The sequence below is a fragment of the Diplotaxodon limnothrissa genome, linkage group LG7, assembly GCF_057381915.1.
Source record: "Diplotaxodon limnothrissa isolate DT_005_m linkage group LG7, D_limnothrissa_male_GT1.1, whole genome shotgun sequence".
NCBI classification, from domain to species: Eukaryota; Metazoa; Chordata; class Actinopteri; order Cichliformes; family Cichlidae; genus Diplotaxodon; species Diplotaxodon limnothrissa.
Window position 1 is genome coordinate 66,248,379 of NC_140602.1, and position 20,875 is coordinate 66,269,253.

The following is a 20,875-nucleotide window of genomic DNA, read 5'->3' on the forward strand; positions in this document are numbered from 1 at the left end:
TCCATCTGTACTGATCTAATAGACCAGTTCTACATTCCTGCCCCACAATCTAGCAAAGCTCTGGCAGGCATAATGCATCGCCGCCCTGCACCCAGAGGATGAGGCTGCTGACACAGCCGTACGGCCGTCCTGAAAGCTCAATCACGTGACCCGCTGCCCCTTGTTGTTGTCATCACCTTGAGCACCGTAACACCCAGCGGCGCCTCCACCCAGAGGAGCAGTGGGACGAACAGAAAGTCTAATTCTAGACTACTTCCTGTATGACATTCCTGACCTGAGCAGCCTTCCTGCCAGATTCTCTTAAGCGCCCCATGTATAGCAGGTTTACGGCTGAAACGGCTACTTTTATATGAATACATGAGCAGGCGAGTAATTGTAGTAAAACCTTTGGGGATCTGTGCACAGGCTTTCAAATATTTTTTGCATTAGTAGGAAAAATGGTGTTTATTGTTAATAATTGGTCATTTGTTTAAAAATCCCAGTCTGTATCATTTAAACCCATCAGTCAGAACACTTTTGTAGCAGTTATACTTCATTTATTTTACCGTTTGGCTTCCATTAAGTGCATAGAATGAGAGTTCACATCATCAACATTTAGAATAAAGTGACAGAGATGGACAATAGCAGAACATCAGGCAGACAGCATTCATTGCAACAGCGTGTCAGGGGCCTCCCCAGCTGAAATACACGTAAAATATGATTTTATTTATCTGCACTTGTAATGCAGAAGACTGACACTTTTAGAAATAAAACAGATGCACTGACTAGCAGTTTCATGGCTGATAACTGATGACATTCAGGGTATTTATACACATTTTATCATTTAGATTCATTTAATTTATTCCCTCTTGTGTGCCAGGAGGAGAAATGCATGCATACTGTATCCAAACATATGGATATATGGAGGGTAAACAACAGCTACTGCTCTTACTAAAAGGCAGATTGGCTGATATATTTGAACAAGACCAATACAGATGCTTACAGATTTACCAGTATTTGATTGATTATGATATATGTTGGTGCATCCCTGGTTTTCAGCACGACATCATATTAAAACTAATTATATACAGACTTCATCTCCTGTAGATATTCCATAGAATTCCACAAATTCTTTGGAAAAATCCCAAGATGATTATCTGTCAGTAGAGAGGTCTGAACGCCTGCCGAGAATAGATTTTACATTACTTACTCCCATTCAACACCAGCCAAAATTAATTCTACAGTTTTAATTATTAGTGTTTCTGTCCATTTCAAACACGAAATCCCAGATTACTACAGTTAAAGATTTATACCTGTATATATTTATTAGTGTCTCTATATAAATTTTAGCCTTCCCATTTAAATGATACAAAAAATACAATCTGAATCCAAATAAATGCAAATTATAGCAGAAACATATATGAGGGTATAAGGCAAGAGTCATCTCAGATACTGAAAGTGCCCTTTATTATTACCAGCAGAGGCTGAAGCAGCTGATTGCCACAAAAACATAGATATATATATATAAAAAATGTAAATACTCAGACAGCTGTGACTTGGGAACCAAACAAAAGTGTTTGGATTCAGGTTAAAAAGAAACACATACAAGGAAAAAAAAAAATCTCCCAAAGATAAATCAACGAGACACATGTCAGCGAGGCAAACACTCTGAGATGAAGAGTAAACCCTGAAGCACATCCCAGCAGGTGTCTTAGTGATGTGTTACAGTATACTCTCCCTCAGGTTCCCACTGCTGGACGTGTTTGCCTGCTGACTCTCTGTTTGGGTTCGATTCCACGTGTGAAAGTCCAAAAGAGCCTGGTTGAGCTTCTCCATCCAGTCCAACCTCTCCTGCTTGGTGTCTGCCGAAAACCAACACCTGAAACAGGAAAGGCCTTCGTCAGTTTGTGTGCAGCTATTAGTGTCCAGCCTCCACCCAGTGAGTGGTGTCACCGAAAGGTGTTTCCCATCAGCTGTCAAAAACACAACACCCACTGTGACATCACTAGCTGGGTGCAGCCAGAAGAGCAACGTCATGCGTCATGCTCACTGTAAACAAATGTGGAATAGACTGGCTTAAATGTGTAAACCAGTCAAACAAAATTAATCAGTGAGAAAAGTAGATGAGCTCAATTTTGTGAGCAAAGCCTTAATTCTCTTAATTTTTCCAACAAGCAAGCAAAACGAGCCATCATGCACAGAACAGAGGTCCTGACAGTTAAACCTGAGCTTTTCCTGCTGGATAAAAGTGAAAAAGTCCGTTTGCAGCTGTGATTCACACTGAAAGTAGGCTGACAACAACACATTAAACACTTCGCTCTAATGTTTCTGTCTGTTTGTGCAAGCAAAGACCTCATTTTCAGGGAGTCGGGGTCGTTAAATTCCTACTTACTTGGCTGCGGCATCCTGGCTGAGGTCTTGCTCCTGCTGCGATACGCTGCTTACCAGCTCAAAGGTGAAAGGTCGAGCACACAACTCCCTCTTGACAGGCCTGACGCACTGACTCTGTGAGCTGGAGAGAGAGATGCTGCCTTCTGCCTCCTTAGAAGTTGAACACAAAAGACCGATTTAAGGTCACTGATGGCAACAATTAAACTTGGCCAGTTACAGGGTACGCCCTTCAGAGTCGCCTTCTCATGAGTGCCTGTGCAGGTGGTCAACTACACATTTACATTTAAGTTGCTTACCTTGCTAGTTAGAGCCACAAACAGCAGTCCCTAAAACTAATTATTCACGTTTTATTAATGTAACAGTTTCTTAGATTTAAAATGTCAGGGTGCTAACCACTGCTGATTGGAGCTAGAGCTGAAAACAGAAAAGTCCGTTTAAAAGTTTTGACACTGCAGCAAGCAGGCATCGCAGTAGCACAGTCATAAACTTCCACTGCGAAACCTAAAAATAGCATCCACCCCCAGAAGCTACTCAGACATGCACAAGAAGATGACACTGAAGAGATGGCAAAATTTAAATCAGATATGCTTTTTGATTTTTATGGGCTGGAACTTCCATATTTCACATCTATGTAATAAACCTGCTCGTTCATACCTTTGTTTCTCTGTCATTTGGATAGTTCCAGTAGTACAGGTTGCATTCCTCCAGGACAAAAAAGCAGCGATGCCAGACCCCATACCCACTGATCAACTCGAACATCGTCTGGGAACACAAACACAGCAACAATGCAGTGAAAACAGGCGTTTAAATTTAGAGGAAAATGATTTGATGTGTGTAAAATTTAGCTGAGGCAGGATCTGCACTCCCTGCAATGTGACTTTAAGAAACTGAGACATGACTTCAATTTCAAAATTTTTCCCCTTTGATATCTGGAACATTAATGTGTGCCTGGCACTTTGTCTTTGATTTGACTCACTGGTCCAAATTATCTGATGCTCACGCAACAAAGGCTTCAAGCTTCCAGATCACACTCGTGATTCATCTGCGTGGCTGGCTTAGAAACTAGTTGTTAAATGGCATGAGAGAATTTTTTCATTTTCAGACAAAGCGCTTAAGCACAGTTTCAGGAAGTCTCCACCTATGCTAACATGAATCATAGCTGCCAGCTGGAAACAGGAGTTTTTGTTCTGGTCTGCAGCCTCTGTGAGCTCAGCATCGTGACACTGAACCAGCTGCATCTGCTACAGAGCGGCAGACGGAGTGTGAGTGAGAATGGAAGAATAAAGTAAAACACCCAAGAAAATATCCTGCTAAGATAAATCTCTCTGTGACATACTCAGGTTTTTCTTTAATATAAAAATATATAAAATTCCTGACCAGGAAGCCTTGGTGCTGGACGTCAGAGTGGCTCTTGCTCTCCAGCTGCAGGTAGATGTTGCCCTCTAGAGGGGAAAGAAAGGGCACCTAAAGCCAGAAAAGGACAGGGAGGGGCACACAGTGTCAGACTGGCAGGATTTTAAATGGTGGTAACAGAAAACAGCATTTCAAATACATCCCAACATGCTTTTCTACACATAATCTAACAGATGACCGGCAGTGGTCACTTCGACAGCGAATGCTGCCGTTTTCCACGGAGTAAAGATAATTTCAATCTGCAGGAATCAAGAATATAGGAGAGAAATGTAAGAACATGTACACTGACTACACATGCAGTAATATGTATCAGCGAGTTGAGATCACTTTATGTCCTTAAGAACAAGTTTCACATTCAAAATGGCAACATAATGGATAGCCTTTCATTTCTGAGATTCGTTCAAGTTCTTTCTTATCTAAAGTGACAGCAAAGTTATTTACAAATAACCCTCGAAGGTTTTTATGAATTATGAAATAGGTGAGTTTTCAGAGAGGTGGAGGGGTGACAGAATTGTGAAAAAGTGAAACCTTTTCCTGAAATTCATCTCCCAGCAGCCTCCTGACTTTGCCATCCAGTTTCATCTGAGTGAAAGAAGCAAGAAAAGAGGGGGAGGGACACAGACACGTTACATCACCAGTGGGCCCGTGCATGTGTGGAGTAATAACAAATCAAAAGGGGGAAAGCATGCGGGGTGGTGTTTGCAGCACTGTGCTTCTTCCTCTCAGGCAGCGGCAAATCCCAAAGACAGTGCTTTTATTCAGCTGCATCACTCAATCAGCAAATTCACATTTACACAACTACACAGACAAAAGAAGCTTCCATTTGTATTCATCTTATTTTTTACTTCTCAAACTTTCAAAGACAAGTTTCCATCGCCAAGTCCTATTTCTCTTTACCAAAACTCACATTTCCACTAGGTTCCAGAGTTGCTGAATAATAAAATATTTGTAAAAATGTTGAACAGGCTTTCACCAACAGTCCTCCTCAGTGTTCACCCCAGCAACAGACACAATCTTACCTTATCCAGGGGGAATTTGCTGTGTCCCAGTGAGGCAAACATGATCTTATGAGAGCCGACCAGACAAAAGTTACTGGAGCGACGGGTGATGAGAGGAGGAGCAGCAGCTGAAGGAGCAAAAGCAAAAACATGACTAATGTGCAACACTTAGAGCTGGAAGTATATCACCAACCACCATTATAACCATCTTTGTGCCAGTTTGTTCAAAGAGTGAAACAGGACGAACTGAAGCCTCATCGGGGTGTTTATGCTTCAAGTCAAGTTTATTGATATTGCGCCAAATCACAACAAAACATAAGGCACTTTATATTGTAAGATAAAGACCCTACAATAACATAGATAATAATACACCCCAATAAGCATGCACTTACAGCTAAAAATCAAGTTCAGTCTAAGACTTAACAGTGAACTTCATGAAAATAAAATTTAGGATCCAGCTAAAGAAATACTAAAGAAAATGGAAACTATACTCCAACTGAAGCCAATATAAAACATTTTAAGGCCTTTGGTTATAAATATGCATTTAAGACATTTGAAGACCTGTAACCATGCTGCTCTTTATGCACTGACAAAATAAAATAAATTAGTGACCAAAATAAAACAACTTACATGTTGAACTGACGCTGGATCTCTGCTGGAAAATAAGACAAATGAATAAATAAGAGTAAAACTCAAAGTATAACCACGATTTGATGAAAAATAAAACTGAAACCTCACCGTGAGAGTGTTCAGAAGCTTTCTTGGAGTGACCTGCACATGAGAAGGCAACATTAATGAATTTAAACATTGTATATATAAACATGCAGTGAGCTCAGAAATGACCAGCTTACCCGTGGCTTGGTGGAGGCCCGCTCCATGGTGCAGTTACTGGCTGAGGTTTGGGACTAGATGGCAGAAAAACAACATAATAAAAATATAAAGTAATTTCAGTTTTAGACAACAACACTCCACATTTAAAATCAACACAAACACAAAAATAATAATAATACATATTTTACACATTTGGTATATTGAGCAGTAAGAAGGTCATTAAAAAACAAATCACTAGGCCTAATGCAGCACACCTTAAACTGCCTTTAAAACCAGCACACACCCAAGCAAAGGGCAGCCTAACCAGAGCCTTATACAATCCTGCTGCTAATGCTGAACGACCACAGCTGTTCAACTACACTCCGATTACTGATAAGCATTAGTTAGTCTCCCCTGGCTTCAGAACTTATAACTGAAGTAAATCTCATGAGCTGTCACATAAAGAAAAAACAGTGGCTTCTGTATTTAGGTGGGAGGACTCCAGGACGGCCCCTCTCCCTACAGGATCGCCAACTAACAGCACGCCAGCTTACAACAGCCTTCCATCAGATACCACAGAGACATGCCTGCAATGCTGCAGCAAACAATCCAACCAAGTCTCTTCAGCTAATCCATTAGATACACTACAGATGTGTGTATTACATTAGCACATCTGGCTGCAACATCACCAGTTCACAGTTAACGCACATGAAAGGTTTATAATGATTTAAAACGTGTATAATGTAAATAGTCATAGAAAATGAAGCTCTATAGATTGTGACTGACCAGGCTGTAGACTTCCACATCAATTTCAAAGGATGAGCGAATATCCTTCCTGAAACATTAAGACGAAGCAATGCAATGCATTAGGATACTTTGCATATCAATTACCAGAGTCACAAAATGAGAAATCAAAATGCTGTTTCAGAGCCGCAACATGAAACGTCACATAAGGTCAAAGGCCACAAACATTTGTTCCAGTTTAAGAGTAGTTGATGAAATGCAGCTTACATAGTGACAGATGTGGGGAAGGAGATGGTGTCTCCGTTCTGAGCATCTGCAGCTGTGGCCAGAGGGGTGGCGACGATGTTGCAGGGTCCGTAGCGGATAAGAACAAAAAAGTAGTGACTTGGTCGACCTAAATGACAAACAAAAACAACATCGTGAATGTTAAGAGTGAAGCCATTAAAAACCAAACAAAGGCAGAAATCTTCTCAGCTGCGGTACCTGCACGGTTGTGTGAGGAGCAGACATATTCCACCTTGAGCGGCAGCTGGATGTTTGTGATGCTGACAGTGCCTCTGCAGGGCTGCTGGGAAATAGATTCACTGTCCTCCACTGCTGCCTCTCCAGATTCTGAGCTCCTCTCCTCCTTCAGTCTGGCCACCTCAGCCAGCAGGGCAGAGCGCTTCTCACCTGAAACAGAAAATATATCATAAATGCAAGGAAGACAAAATAGATAAATATTATAACATATCAGCAAAGAATTGACAGTTGTGGATATCACACTGTCAGTTTTGACTGGTTCCTAATCTTAAAGACCAATGAATGACCAATAACGGCTGCAGAGAAGAAGCTTAGATGACAGGAATGAAAGTGGCTTATGTGAAGAAGCATTCCTGACTCTATGCTGAACAAAGATGCGGTGGTTTAAAATCTTGCAGTCTACATACACGAGACCAGCAGCAGTTTCTCGGCTTCGGCCTCCTCCAGTGAGCCTCGCCCGTGCTCCTCATCCGTACAGCAGTTCAGGGCCTGCAGCGTCTGGTTAATCACAGTCTGCAGTTTCCCAGCTTCTTCATTAAGAGCCTGGACACAATCGACCAAACCCAGAGCATCACTGATACATGTAACATATTCAAAAGGTTCCACAGTTTTTGGGGTTCTCACTCTTTAAGAAACATTTTGTTGCACTACAGTTCCAGATACAAATAACATAAGAGTGTTATGAGGGGCGATCACGTTCAAAAGTATTAAGTTCCTCTGCATAAAAGTCTCCATTAAAACATTCCACATGCTTGAAATTTAGACCAGATGAATGTCGAGTTAAACATAATTTCAGCTTTTTAAATTCATTGCTCTACTGATTTAGTCCTGCTCCATTTGTTGAAATGGAGAAAGACTTCAAATTTCTGTTACTCCCTGTGTAAACTTCAGGACAGGTAAGTTGTTGGACAATATTGAGCTTAGCCTTCCGTAATATCAGTGTTTTTCTAAACTAGTCAAAGCAAACTACACACCGTTATTTTCTCCTTGATGTTGACAGGCGGTTGAGGCTTGGGCGTCTCTTCAGCCCGTCTCTGAACCCCCGGAGTGACGCTCTGAACGATGGGAAGCTTACTCTGCCTTTGTGTGCGGTAGGCATCGATGCTGACAACCAGAGAACAAACAAACATTAACATAAGGATAACAATGTTTGAGAAACAATGTGTGAGTGCTGGCACAGTTCAAGAGTTCACAGAACAGTGTGGGTAAAGCATCATGGAGCTTTCTGAACATGCACAACATGTAGATTTGATTCGTTACACATTAGGCACCAACAACCCCACCAGACTGCTGAAGAGCACAATCTCATGTGTTGGTGCAGACTGACTCAGTCGTTTTTACTAACAGACCTCAGACTGTGCAAATGAGCCCACTGTGAGATCTGATAATGACATTATTGCAGTGTAACTGCTGTAAACTGATAAAATGTTCATGATCCTGAATTTGGATCAGATAGTTTTTTTCTGTTTTAATAACTTGGAGGAATTATCCCATTTTATGAGGAACTAGAGAGTGGTGTAAATGTATGGAGATTAGTGACTACTGCCAAGGCTGTACCAAAAAAACAAACAAACAAAAACTTCTATCCTTTACAGCACAGGGGTCCGTTCTTCGTACCTCGCTTACTACATCCAAGATCAAATCATCGCGCTAACTTTGAACTCGCTATTCCGGTTCTCCGAACACACCTGTTGTTGACGATTAGTATAGCTGGATGAAGTAATGTGAGATCACTGGGTGGCTTAACAGGGGCTACGCATCGATAGTAGAAACATTGATCGGCAACCCTTTGATTGGTCGGCGAAAATGTCGAAGGAGCGCGCTCAGTATTTTTCGGCAGCAGAGCAAGAACTCTTGATTGAGGGATTTCAGGAGTTTCAGAGTTTAATTAAAACGCAAGGGAACACTGCAAAGGCTGCAAAAGCAAGGAGAGAGGGCTGGCAGAAAGTTGCTGACAAATTAAACTCGTAAGTAATTTAATAATAATAATAATAATGGATTGGATTTATATAGCGCTTTTCAAGGCACCCAAAGCGCTTTACAATGCCACTATTCATTCACTCTCACATTCACACACTGGTGGAGGCAAGCTACGGTTGTAGCCACAGCTGCCCTGGGGCAGACTGACAGAAGCCAGGCTGCCATATCGCGCCATCGGCCCCTCTGGCCAACACCAGTAGGCGGTAGGGTAAATTTATTATATTATATTATATCCTCTTTCACATTAGAGCCACAACAGGACCCACTAGAACATGGGAACAAGTAAAAGTGAAATATAAGAAAATTCTACAGAATGGTAATATTTATCACTTATATTGCTTTTAGTCTCTTGAAAAGAGACCCTGAAATAATCTGTTTGTTTATAACAGCAACCAAGAAAAGGGCAGAGCAAAAAAAGACAGGTGGTGGTCCTGCACCCCCTCGTCAACAAGTTGGTTAAGTAAATAATACCCTCACGGGAATATCGATATCTCTCAATGAGCACACTGTCGCGCTGAGCTAAAGGATCCTGTCTATCCCGCAATATACGCTGAATTCTGAGGACTCTCCTTATCAATCTTGCACCTTCCGCAATGGGCTGCTCGCGTATACGGACAGGACATGGCTGCGACAGGCTTCCCAAATCCACCTTCGCTTTTATAGCCGTGGTCATCTTGCTTACATGAAGTAATTTACTATTACTACTCCGAACTGTGAATTACATCTGAAATAATCAAATACATGAAATAGAATGATTAATAGTATATTTCCCTTTTTTTTAGGGAATGACCTGTATGTATCTGTATGAAATCAATAAAAGGATCAAGTACTGCATTAACTTTAGTTACATTGATGTTATTTATTTATGGTAAAACAGTGGTAAAATATCGCTGTTGCTTTCGTATAAATGAAGCGGACATACCTGAGTGGCCGCGATCTAATCTTGTTTACATAAAGTGAGCCTGCTCCCGAGCAGGTTTACGCTTTGTTGCTATGACAGCAAGTCCCGGATGAGCTTCGGGGAACCGAACGATCCAAGATCACACGAAATCGTCAACAATCAAATCCAGCTAACTTACTTAGCGAGGTACGAAGAACGGACCCCAGGTGTCAAACTCCAGGCCTCGGGGGCCGGTGTCCTGCAGGTTTTAGATGTGTCCTTGATCCAACACAGCTGATTTAAATGGCTAAATTACTTCCTTAATCATGTGATTCAGGTGTGTTGACCCAGGGTGATATCTAAAACCTGCAGGACACCGGCCCTCGAGGCCTGGAGTTAGACACCCCTGCTTTACAGCTTCAGAGCTCACTTTATATTTTATGAGCCAACTCTGTAAGCATCTTTTGGAGTATCTCAAAGCTCTGAACATTTGGGTTTTTAAACAATTTGAACACAAATGTATTACTATTACATTTGTGCAGCACGGTGGCACGGTGGTTAGCACTGTTGCCGCACAGCAAGAAGGTCCTGAGTTCAATTCCAACATCAGGCCGGGGTCTTTCTGTGTGGAGTTTGCATGTTCTCCCCGTGTTTGCGTGGGTTCCCTCCGGGTACTCCGGCTTCCTCCCACCGTCCAAAGACATGCAGCTTGTGGGGATAGGTTAATTGGATAATACAAATTGTCACTAGGTGTGAATGTGAGTGTGAATGGTTGTTTGTCCCTGTGTGTTGGCCCTGCGACAGACTGGCGACCTGTCCAGGGTGTACCCCGCCTTTCGCCCTATGACAGCTGGGATAGGCTCCAGCGCCCCACGCAACCCTGAAAAGGATAAGCGGAAGCGAATGGATGGATGGATGGATGTATTACTATTACTCTTTACGTTTGGCAACAGTTTGACTGTGAAAAGATAACAGCTGGGATTTATTATAACCTGTATTTGTGTATGACCATGTAACTGCTGTGATTACCTGTACAGGGGAGCAGATTCAGCAGGATGGGCGCTAGTTTCATCTGGCGTCAGGAGCAAAGGAGGGATGGGCTCCTGGCTTGCGGCCAGTCGCTGTTGTAGGAACATTAGCACACATGTCATAAGTTGTGTTGTTTACAGGGCACTCGTTAATGCTGTCTGCTAGTGGAGGACACCAACTCTTTCAGCTTCTGAGTGTAGCTTCTATAGACTGGAATAAATCTTACCAGTGGGGTGACCACAGCCTCTACAGACTTGCTGAGAGGAGAGAGGATGCCAGTGGGAGGAAAGTTGAGCAGCTCATCCCTGATGCCATCAACCTTATCACTCTCATCACTCTTCTCCTCTTTGGCCTCTCCCTCTTCTTCACTTTTTTCCTTCTCCGTCTTATCGTTTTCGACGGAGCAAGCCCCAATACCACTGTCGTGATCCTCAGGGCCTTCCATCCTTTCAGCATATTCGAGCACCTCCTCGAACATCTGATCTATAATTTCACCAGTGTTGGTCTCCTCACGAAAGCTCACTTCAGTATCTGAAAAATATCACAAATGTATGAAATCACTTTGAATCATTTTCTGACACTTCAAATGCTTCTGTGCAAATAGCAAATCTGTGTTTTAGACATCAAACAAATCATTTCGTACGTTCTTCTCAGCACAGCTCTGATGAAATAATTGTAATTGTTCAATCTAGACAAAAACCACCCGTGTATTTGTGCACCATGGACCAATACCATAATCTTTCAAAACATGCACCTCATGTCCAACAGACTCTTTCACCCGTGAGTTTCCACCTCTCCTAAAGTGTCCTCAGGTGCTCACACTGCCCTCACCTGACAGGGCGGTTTCTGTAGAGGTATTGTTGTCAGACACCCCTGAGCTGTTGATGAACTCGGGCTCCAGAATAAAGGAAACCTTCTTTGAGCTCTCTCCTCGCTTGTGAGTGTCTTCTGTCAGACTAACGTCAAGATTCACCCTTTCATCGACAGATTCCTGCCCCACCTCCAGGTGATCAGATGGCTGGATCTCTGCTGAGGTCTGAGCTCCATCAGCCTCTGTTAATGCGCCCTTGGGCTTTACCACAGGTTGTGCCTCATCTTCTAGATTTCCCTCTAGTCCCGCATGCTCATTTTGTTCATTTTCAAAAGAAGTAGGCAATGCTCGTTTGCCTCCATCTGAGCATGTGCTGTCTGACTCTTCTTTTATACAGACTGTCTGGGTTTCCTTTGACTGTTCAGCTGCATCATCATCGTGACTGCATAGTTCCATTTCTTTCTGCTCTTGTTTTATTGTAAGAACATCACTATCTGCTGTAAGTAGACCCTGACTACCTTCTTTACATGACTCCATGCTCTCTTTGTCTCGGTCTAAAGTACACTTCCCTCTCATTGAATTTTCTAAACAGCTTTCTGGTTTGGATTTGTCATCTTTTTGTATTTCAGAACAGCCAGCGGTCTTAGTAGAGACATCAGAACGTGGACCATCATCCTGGATGTCAGTGGGTTCATTTTCATCTGTTTTCTCTTTGTTCATTTGGGATGATTCCCCTTGCACGTCCTTCACACATGCTTCGTGTACTTCATCTATGGCGGATTCTTCCTCCATACACACTGTGCTTTGAGGATATCGCCACATCCTTAACTCCTCATCTGTCGATGGTTCAATCTCCCCGTCACTACAGCACGAACTATCCATCTTTTCATCGTCTTCAAAGGCCAGCATGTCAGAGCTACCCTGTTCACTTACTGTGGACTCCTGTGATGTTTCCTTAACGTTTGACTCATGTGGAAGAGTTAATTCAGAGAAGCTTTGCTCATTAGATGCAGTTAAGTCAGACATGTTCTGATCCTCACCAGAGGGGGCTTTGAAGAAACTGTGATCCTCGCTAAAAGAAAGCTTTAACACAGTTTGGCCCTCTGGTTGTTGGGGACCTGGCTGCTCTTCTTCATTAGCAGACAGAGCCTCTTGCGTCTGTCTGGGTTCTTCACTGAGAACACACCGTTTCTGCATTCCAGTCTCTGAATAAGCTGCAGGAGCTTCAGAGTGACCGGATGTCATCTCACCTGTTGAGAAACAGGAGTCTTGCATCTCATCACTACACACCTTTTATAGCTTTATACTTGTTAAACCTTCAGAGCAGTTACTGAACATACTGAGTCATTTATATAAAGAGCACAAAATCTGTACTGATACTGAAAAGAAATACCATTTTAGATGCGAAATGAACTTGCAATTAAATTTTTTTATTAATTAAATTTGCAAGATGTAATCAAACGTGCTCTATTAGTCGCATTATTCCTAATTATTGGTTACATAACAGACACAAGAGTTTACAAAATATTCTGAAATGTAAAACTTTTCTCCTTAAAAATGAGGTCAGACGAAAACAAATTGAACAAATGGCAAGTGGCCTGAGATTACATCCCTGGTACATAAGTGCTGTTCGAATGCGTTTGCCCCAATACAGATGTTGCATATGAAGTCCAATACTAATTAGAATTGTTTTTGTTTCACATTATAGAAAAATATATGCTTCAATTTTAAATCTAAATGACACCCAAAGCCTTACCTGTCATATTAAGAGATGCGCTGTCTGCATTTGTCGTCGGAGGTTCAGTGAAACTACCGTCTTTCACATCAGCGACACCTTGATCCTGCCAGAAGATCAAGAACAACAGGATTAAAGAATAAGAAGGAGTTTTATTGACTATAATGATACTATGTTGATGACTACATACAAAAGGAAATAAAAGTTCAGATAAAAACAAATTAATTTAATTAAGGGACAGTAAAATTGTAAAAGAATTCTAAAAATTAAAAATCATGAAATATAAAATTCACAGGAAGAAAAAACAGCCCCTAAACAAAGTGAACCAAGAAAATATTGACAGGGTGCAATAATGCTGAACAGTGCAAGTCTGTACAATCTTCAAATGTACAAGAAGTGCATGAATCCACCACTGCACACCAAACATGACCTTTGTTACCGCAGTGACAAGCCAACATCCCCAAAACCATAGAAGAGAAAAGAAGGTGCAGAGTAAGGAATGAAATTCTGTCTCCAGCAGTGCTTCAAGACATATTTAATCAACTGATCTCTGCCCAAGTCTATGTGGCCCATAATACCAGGTGACTAGACAACGCAGGGTTTTACACTACTGACTCACATCCCAGAGGCATGTGGGAGGCCACTGCACTCTCCTTTTTGATCTAGGAACACTGGAGGAGGGACCTGAAGGGCCACAAGGAGTCCTCTCCTGTTTATATAAACTGTCATGTTAAAAAAATCTATGAAAACCAACAGTGAAAAATGAAAAGTACAGTTTACAAAAGCTATAATCCACAAAAACGAGTTAAAACCCGAACAAAGTTTTAGTCAAAGCAGGACGTGCCGAATTCTTGTTGACACTGACTGTGTGCATCAATTACTATTTACTGTTTCACAGCTGTGATACTAATCCACACTGCTATACTTGATGGCAATTCAAGCACGAAGCTTTAATTTACCCATCGATTTTAAAATAACAGATAATAAACTATGACAGTTTATTATCGGAGCTCTGTAGGTGGAACGTCAGGGTCTGAAAACTCACCTCTGCTAAAGCGGAATCTGAGCTGCTCCGTTTCAGCCAGGCGTTCTCAGCGATGGGCTGAAACGGCACCTGACTCAGTTCATGCTCCCGCTCCTGACCAGTGAAAATATATCAGATTTTAGACATTTATCACAAGCATAATCAATTATCCAGTATTTCAATATTACAAAAAAATTATTTCTTTCTATGTTTTTTTTAGTATTAGATTTAAATAATAAATAAACAAACAGAAATAACAAATTTCCCCCCTTAAGAACCAGCACATGGGAGTGTTGAATGTGCATTTCAGTGATTAAAGCTGTTAAACCAACCTGGCGGATGCGAGAAACCTGCTTTGAGCTGGGTGTAGTTGAGCCCTGGAGTTTTTGTTGGATGACTGATACAAAGCTGGAGCGTGTCCGGGGGTATTGGTTGGCGGGGCTTGGGGTGTTGGTGGGGCTACTCTGGAAAGAGGCCATTTTGAATCGCTCCATCCGCTGATTGAACTCTGCCTCACCTGGAAAATATTTCAGACAGTGTTTAAGTCAAAGGTGGGGTACTAAAGACCAATTACCTTAAATAACTCTAACAAGGTGGAATGATGGCCTTAAGCTTTTGTTGGTTATCAAATTGAACCAATGAGCTAAATTAATAGAAATAGTGCATGAGAAATAGACGCTTGTCATGCACATCCTCCCATAACACTGCATAGATATAATGCAAATAACAGTAATGCTTTAAATATAAAGTAACAAAAGAACAAAAGAAAATATTTGTGAATGGAAATGACAGCAGATGATTGGAAATCAGCTACTGCTCAAAAACAAATTATTTAACTCTGAGTTAAATCATTCCATAACTCATGTTAGCCAGATGTATCATAAAAAGAAACACCTGTCATGTTCACTACTGACATACAGTCACTGCACATGTTGTGTTATTTTAGATTAGAACTTAGCAGCTGGGTGTTGCAAACTCAGGGACGGGCAGTAAGGCCAATGTCAGGACTGAACTTCAGTCTGTGTCCCTCTGTAATACACTCTAATTAATGGAGTCATTACAGTAAGCAATCTATTTAGGCTTCAGTCTTTAAGACTGAAATTGTTTGTAGTTAGTTAATAACAGGTGATGTTGATAGAGAGGTTTTTGAAGGTGTGCTCATATGTAATCTCACCAAGGAGAGGCTCTTTGTGGCCCTTGCTGTCCCCGCCTGGATCCGAGAGGCACCGCTGTGCAGGAGGAGCTCCTCCTAAAATACAACACACTTTGTTACAAACTACAGGAATGATCCAACTCCCACACAGTCACTCGGGCTCAACAGAAATTACTCAACATCTTGACAGCAGGTCTTATCTTGCTTGTAAATAATCTAGTTGACTTTTAATCTGCTATCTGAAGCATTACCTGAAATGCTGCCAAAAAACAGAGAAGTTTGTTAGCTACCCAAACAAAGCCAGTAGTGCAATAAATTCCACCTTTGTGAAGGTTTTGTCACAACTGTACTGTACAGATCAGTCAAGTATTTTGTCACATATTCAGCATGCATGAACTTGTATGCAGAAAACAGTCATTTACCATCTCTTCTCTGGGTGAGCTGTTGAACTCGTGACCGGACTGAGGGAACTATTGGTGTGTCGGGTTTGGTTTCAAGCTCTGCTCGGCGTCCAGAGGAAGATGCTTCAGGGCAGTGGTTCTCCTGACCGGCCGCTTCCAGACGGCGCCTCTTCTGACTGTCATTGGTCTCTGACACAGTAAGACATAGGCGACAGGCATAAGGGACTCCTTCTTGTAAATATATGTATATTTTGTAAATATAAAGAAGAAGGAACCTTGACATTGGTTTAAGCCACAAACAAACCTGGTGCTGAGCAGTTATTGTCCTCTGAATCCGACAGCGGTGCTCTCTGTCTCTTCAAGCCCATATTGTTGCCATTTTCCTCACCTGCTTCCATATCGAGCTTCAAAAACATTAAGCACTGAATAAGTATTTTTAAGAGGTCAGTTTCACTGATTTGAAGATAAAACTCGAAGACCATGAACAGATTTACTAAAGAGTAAAGCGGTATCAGCTAGCAATAGTTACTTTCTCAATAGAAACAAGCCACATCAGAAAAAAAAACTGATCAAAATCCAAAGAAATAACTGCATGCCAGATTGAATCTAGCTTTGTAATTTCAACAGTGACTAATGCCTTTACCGATTTTCCAAATAGCCGCCATATAACCAAGTTTTATCCTGTCTATGGCCATCAAGCTTCACTCCCGACCAGGCCTGCTTCGAAAATCAGGTCAGTAAACTCAGTGACATTTATCTGCCTACAACAAAGTTAAATAAATTTGCAAAATTAAAAATGTTCTATTATTAAATGACACAGATTACCGCAGCTAAAACTAAACGTGAAAACGCCCCGTTTCAGCTTGGCTCGTTTTTAAAAACAAAAACACTGCTGGCTGATTGGCATCGCTCTTCAGCGAAAACTGAAGCATTTACTTAACACAGCGACAACTTAGTTATCTACGCCAAGTTTTTCTTCTCGTCTCCGAACAACCTGTCACGCTAAAACATACTAGATTAGCACGCTGAACGCATCCACACCCTGGGTCAGCTTGGCTAGCTCTTTTCAAGCTAACCTATCTAAAGTTAATGCTAGTTTAGCTTCCAATTAGTTAACTTAATCAACAGAAACTTAGACCGGTAGCTCGAGTTTGTCTCTATATGTTTTGTTTCTAAATGGCTCCCCCCCCCCTTTTTTTTTTTTTTTTTTTTACCTGAGAAGATATCCGTAAGAAAGTACAGGTGTTACACGGGACAACCTTAACTAACAGAAACCACGAAACAGTCCTCTCGTTGTTTGCTCTCTTCTTCTAACTTTGAATTTCAGCGGGTCTTCTGACGTCAGAGGAACGAGCGATTGCAGTACCGTAAATATTCATAAAGAGCCCCGATCTGATCTTTGCCGTGCGGCTCCTGTGGGGCGTTAAAATCTGATACTGCGTCCATTCTCCAGAAATAGTAGATGAACTCTTTTAGTTAAATACCCACCGATGATTATTTACATATTTGTTTTCCTACTAGTTGATGTAAAAACGGCTTTTGTGGAAATTAGGTGTTTATATTACGGTAAAAACAGAGTAAACGCGCGGACGGTTGCTGACTTTGGTAAATAAGGTTGTAATAAGCTTTCCCTTCCTGGAAGTTATGAAGTGTACCACATCTTTGCTGTTACACAACTGTCATATATTTTTAGCTTAATATGATCTCAGAGCTCGTCTCTAGTATGTTGTCTGATTGATATTGTTGAGGTTCCATTTAAAATATCTAAGCTACACCTATATATATGAACAGCGTTTAATTATTATGTGATTTCTCTGTTTGATGTCCTGCAGACAGCCAACTCTGTTGTTAAATATTATAAAGCTCTATGACATACATGCAACGAGTAGTTACAAAAATGACCAGTAGGTGTCGCAGATTGCTTTCAAAGGTAAGGCTTGGCGAGCATCTTTGTAACTTTCAGAAAACTTCATACTAGACACAGTATAAAGCTGGTATGAAGGTGGAATGAATGGAATGAATCTCAGCATCATCAGCTAATGAATCTGTGCTACACTTGATGTAACCTGACCATGAGCATCACAGCTGCCGTGCACCAGTCACACAGTAGTGTAGTGTAGTGTAGTGTAAACCCATGACAGCACAGCAAACCAACCTGTTTATCCTGCACTAAAGTATATTTGTGCAACCTTTAAATAACACAAAGTTAGCATACCCCAGTTTGTTTTTCAGCATGATTCACAACATACAAAAATGTCACATGTAAAGACCAAATAAAACATGAAAATATAAAAACATGAGGACATATATGTAAAATTTCAGTTGATCAGATACTACTGAGCAGTCCTTACCTTTAAGTGTAGCCTCTCCTCCTCCTTTCCTGTTCTGTCTTTCGTATCTTTTTCCACCTCTGCGTAAAGTTAGTACCGCATCCGTCACTTATGGGCAACTGCACTGGTTCTGGTGATGCCAGAAATACGAAAAACACCAGTGCATGTTATCTCCTGACCATGGTGATTAATACAGGAACATGATTGCCTTTGACATGAAACTGTTTAGGCCCAAATCTTCTGATATTTGAAGGCCTGCAGCAACATGAAACAATAACTCCCCTTAAATGTGTTAAACCAAAAGCAAGAAGCCTGTTTTAAAAATGTAAGGAGGAGAAAGTCCAGATCTTTGTTTATATATGTAGGGAGAAGTTGCCAGAAAAATAAATGCTCTAGTAAAGTACTGATACCTGAAAATTGAACTCAAGCACAGTAACAGAGTATTTGTACTTTGTTACATCTCACCTCAGCACGACAGTAGTGAAATTTAAAATGGGCAGAGACAAAGAACTCTGAATTGAAACGATGGCAGTAAAAGTATAACTTGCAAAGGAGAAATCGTGTAGAATCATATTTGTGTGCAAAGTAAGCGAGCTTCAAAGTCAGATGCTGTTTGCTAAACTCCACCCTGATGGTTCAAATCCATAAAACGCAGCACCCCTCGGAGCAGCAGACCATAGAAATCATGGGACCTATTTCTAACGGAGCCTTAGGTCCACCCTGCCCTGCTACACCAGAACTTGGGATTTCTGCTACTCTAACTACCAAATTCCACTTTAACCCATATGTTGAATCAGCAAATGGTGAAGATGTAGCTTATAAAGTTGATAATAATGCAAATTAGTTGAAGTTTCTAAATTATTTCTCCTCAGCAGTTCAGTATGACTGGATTTAAAAGGGAATTGTTGTACTTGGGTGAAGTTATTTTGGCGATAGTCAGTTCAAGCTTTTCTCTATAGTGAAAAGCTCTTTTTTTCCCTTGTAAAGTAACTTGCTCCAAGAGCCGACAGCAAACCAGTGACGTGTGAAATGATTCTGCTGACAATGCTTCAAATGTATGTTTTTCCACACTTACACTTTGTAGACAGTTCCTGTGCACTCACAGCGCACGTTTCCAACCGCAAACAGTGAGTTACATTCATTTCCTCCCACCTCGAAACTGATTGTGGAATGAAAAACCAAACCACAGACGGACAAATGTTGACCTTTCCATGTAGGTCCAGTCAGACCATCTCTTACACAGTGAGAAATATACACGAGCATATTATAATGAAGGAATTAGATATTTGTTATTGTAAAAACTAATCTGATACAGTACGTGGTTATAAACAAATAACCCAGTAATTTATATGACTGTACACAGACTTTGTTTTAAAAAATAAATAACCCTTTTAAGCTACTTACATTTATTTAAATTGAATTTCTGTGTCTTTTCCTCCATGATGAATGCACTGCAGTGTTATAAATGTCACTTCCTTGTCCCCGATGTCTGCAGCATAAACCCAGGGAACTGAATTTGAGTGTGAAGTCAGTGAGGTCAGGAGGAGCAGAAATGGGCTCAGAAGCAAAATATCATGAATTTGAAGCTCTACTGAGGTATTTTATTTTTCATTTTCATTCTATCAAAGGTTTTATTTTTCAATTTAAATCTTCTTTGTGATAGAAAGTCTAACAAGGACACCCAGGAGAGGTTAAGGTAGAAACTGGAGGTGGCTGCAGTAATGGCCTAGCTGAGCACCTGAACGGAGGAAACGCAGCATTTGTTGATGTGCATGGGTTCTAGAGTCCAGGTAGACATTTTCCTCAAAGGATTAAAGGGAAGCTTAATATTTACAGTTAGTTTGTCTAATTACTTCTGACCAGAAATATTCCTAAGCAGTTAATTTTCAGGGCGGATGGAGAGTAAGGATGAGGATCCAAATGCAGGAAGCCAACTTTACCTGAAGGTGAGCCTTGAATATGACGATTAACAGGAAGACCAATATAACAGATTATAAAGTAAACAAACAAGTTGACCCTTCACTTAGAGTGAAACCTCAGCAGAACTTTGAACTCAAATACATTCACCAAGAATTAAAGACCCCAAACTATGAAAATGAAAAATTATTCAAGTTATGCAACACTCTCTAATCATGTACTAGAATCATGCACTACTTTAGCTCATTACCTGTAAAATGTAAAATGTCACTTGTTGAGCTTTTTGAAACGTTAAATATGAAATTACCTGCCACTTTTTGAAAACGTTTTTTTTTTAACATAAAAAAGCACTACTCTTTTTTGTTGTTGCTCACTCCAGTTCTGTTCAGCTAGCAAGACTAAAGTACTGAAGAAGTCAAAGTCAGCTTTATTGTCAAAAACCACATGTACAGATCATACACAAGCCACGGCCCTCAGAGTTACACTAAAACAACAGGAAGATAAAAAGATCAATACAATCTTATATAAACAACAGTGTTCAACACAGTCCGGGTGTTTGTGGGTAAGAATTTGTGTGCAAGTGTGGTGAGGGAATCAGTGAAGGGCGATGGTGAAGGTTCAGAGTTTCTTATGTCTGGGGGGTTCAGGGGGAAGAGGTGAATGCAGGTCTGGAGTTCATGAGAGTTGAGAGGGACAGAGCAGGGAGAGAATTCAGCATCCTGACAGCCTGATGTATGAAGCTGTCTCTCAGTCTGCTG

At 41.1% G+C, this 20,875-nt stretch overlaps 1 protein-coding gene across 3 annotated transcripts; it reads right to left on the reverse strand.

Moving 5' to 3' along the window:
* Positions 1-1,701: 1,701 nt before the first annotated feature.
* anln2 (anillin, actin binding protein 2) lies at positions 1,702-16,268 on the reverse strand. Of its 3 annotated transcripts, none has more exons than XM_085358741.1 (24): positions 16,175-16,268; positions 15,892-16,059; positions 15,491-15,565; positions 14,649-14,833; positions 14,338-14,430; positions 13,904-13,998; positions 13,703-13,704; positions 13,314-13,391; positions 10,922-11,277; positions 10,747-10,838; positions 7,832-7,961; positions 7,265-7,400; positions 6,819-7,007; positions 6,603-6,729; positions 6,378-6,426; positions 5,633-5,686; positions 5,520-5,552; positions 5,412-5,433; positions 4,803-4,909; positions 4,312-4,365; positions 3,748-3,834; positions 3,025-3,132; positions 2,372-2,520; positions 1,702-1,858 (listed from the first exon to the last, which is right to left on the reverse strand). In XM_085358741.1, exons 1-24 carry the CDS (start codon positions 16,266-16,268, stop codon positions 1,702-1,704), a joined length of 2,640 nt encoding a protein of 879 aa, XP_085214867.1. The 3 variants fall into 3 exon arrangements, with proteins under 3 accessions (XP_085214867.1, XP_085214866.1, XP_085214868.1); XM_085358740.1 differs by lacking the exon at positions 13,703-13,704 and adding an exon at positions 11,578-12,807 and having other exon boundaries at positions 5,412-5,436; positions 10,973-11,277; positions 13,314-13,398; positions 13,912-14,001; XM_085358742.1 differs by lacking the exon at positions 13,703-13,704 and having other exon boundaries at positions 10,973-11,277; positions 13,314-13,398; positions 13,912-14,001.
* Between the last annotated feature and the right edge of the window lie 4,607 nt (positions 16,269-20,875).

Bases quoted from the DNA above. Each gene is read 5' to 3' on its own strand.
- anln2 (XM_085358740.1), bottom strand. From the start codon at position 16,268: ATGGAAGCAGGTGAGGAAAATGGCAACAATATGGGCTTGAAGAGACAG. The intron at 15,566-15,891 runs GTAAATGACTGT...GTTGTATTTTAG, and splicing joins GCTCACCCAGAGAAGAGATG to GAGGAGCTCCTCCTGCACAG. The intron at 4,366-4,802 runs GTAAGATTGTGT...TCTTTCACTCAG, and splicing joins GCAAATTCCCCCTGGATAAG to ATGAAACTGGATGGCAAAGT.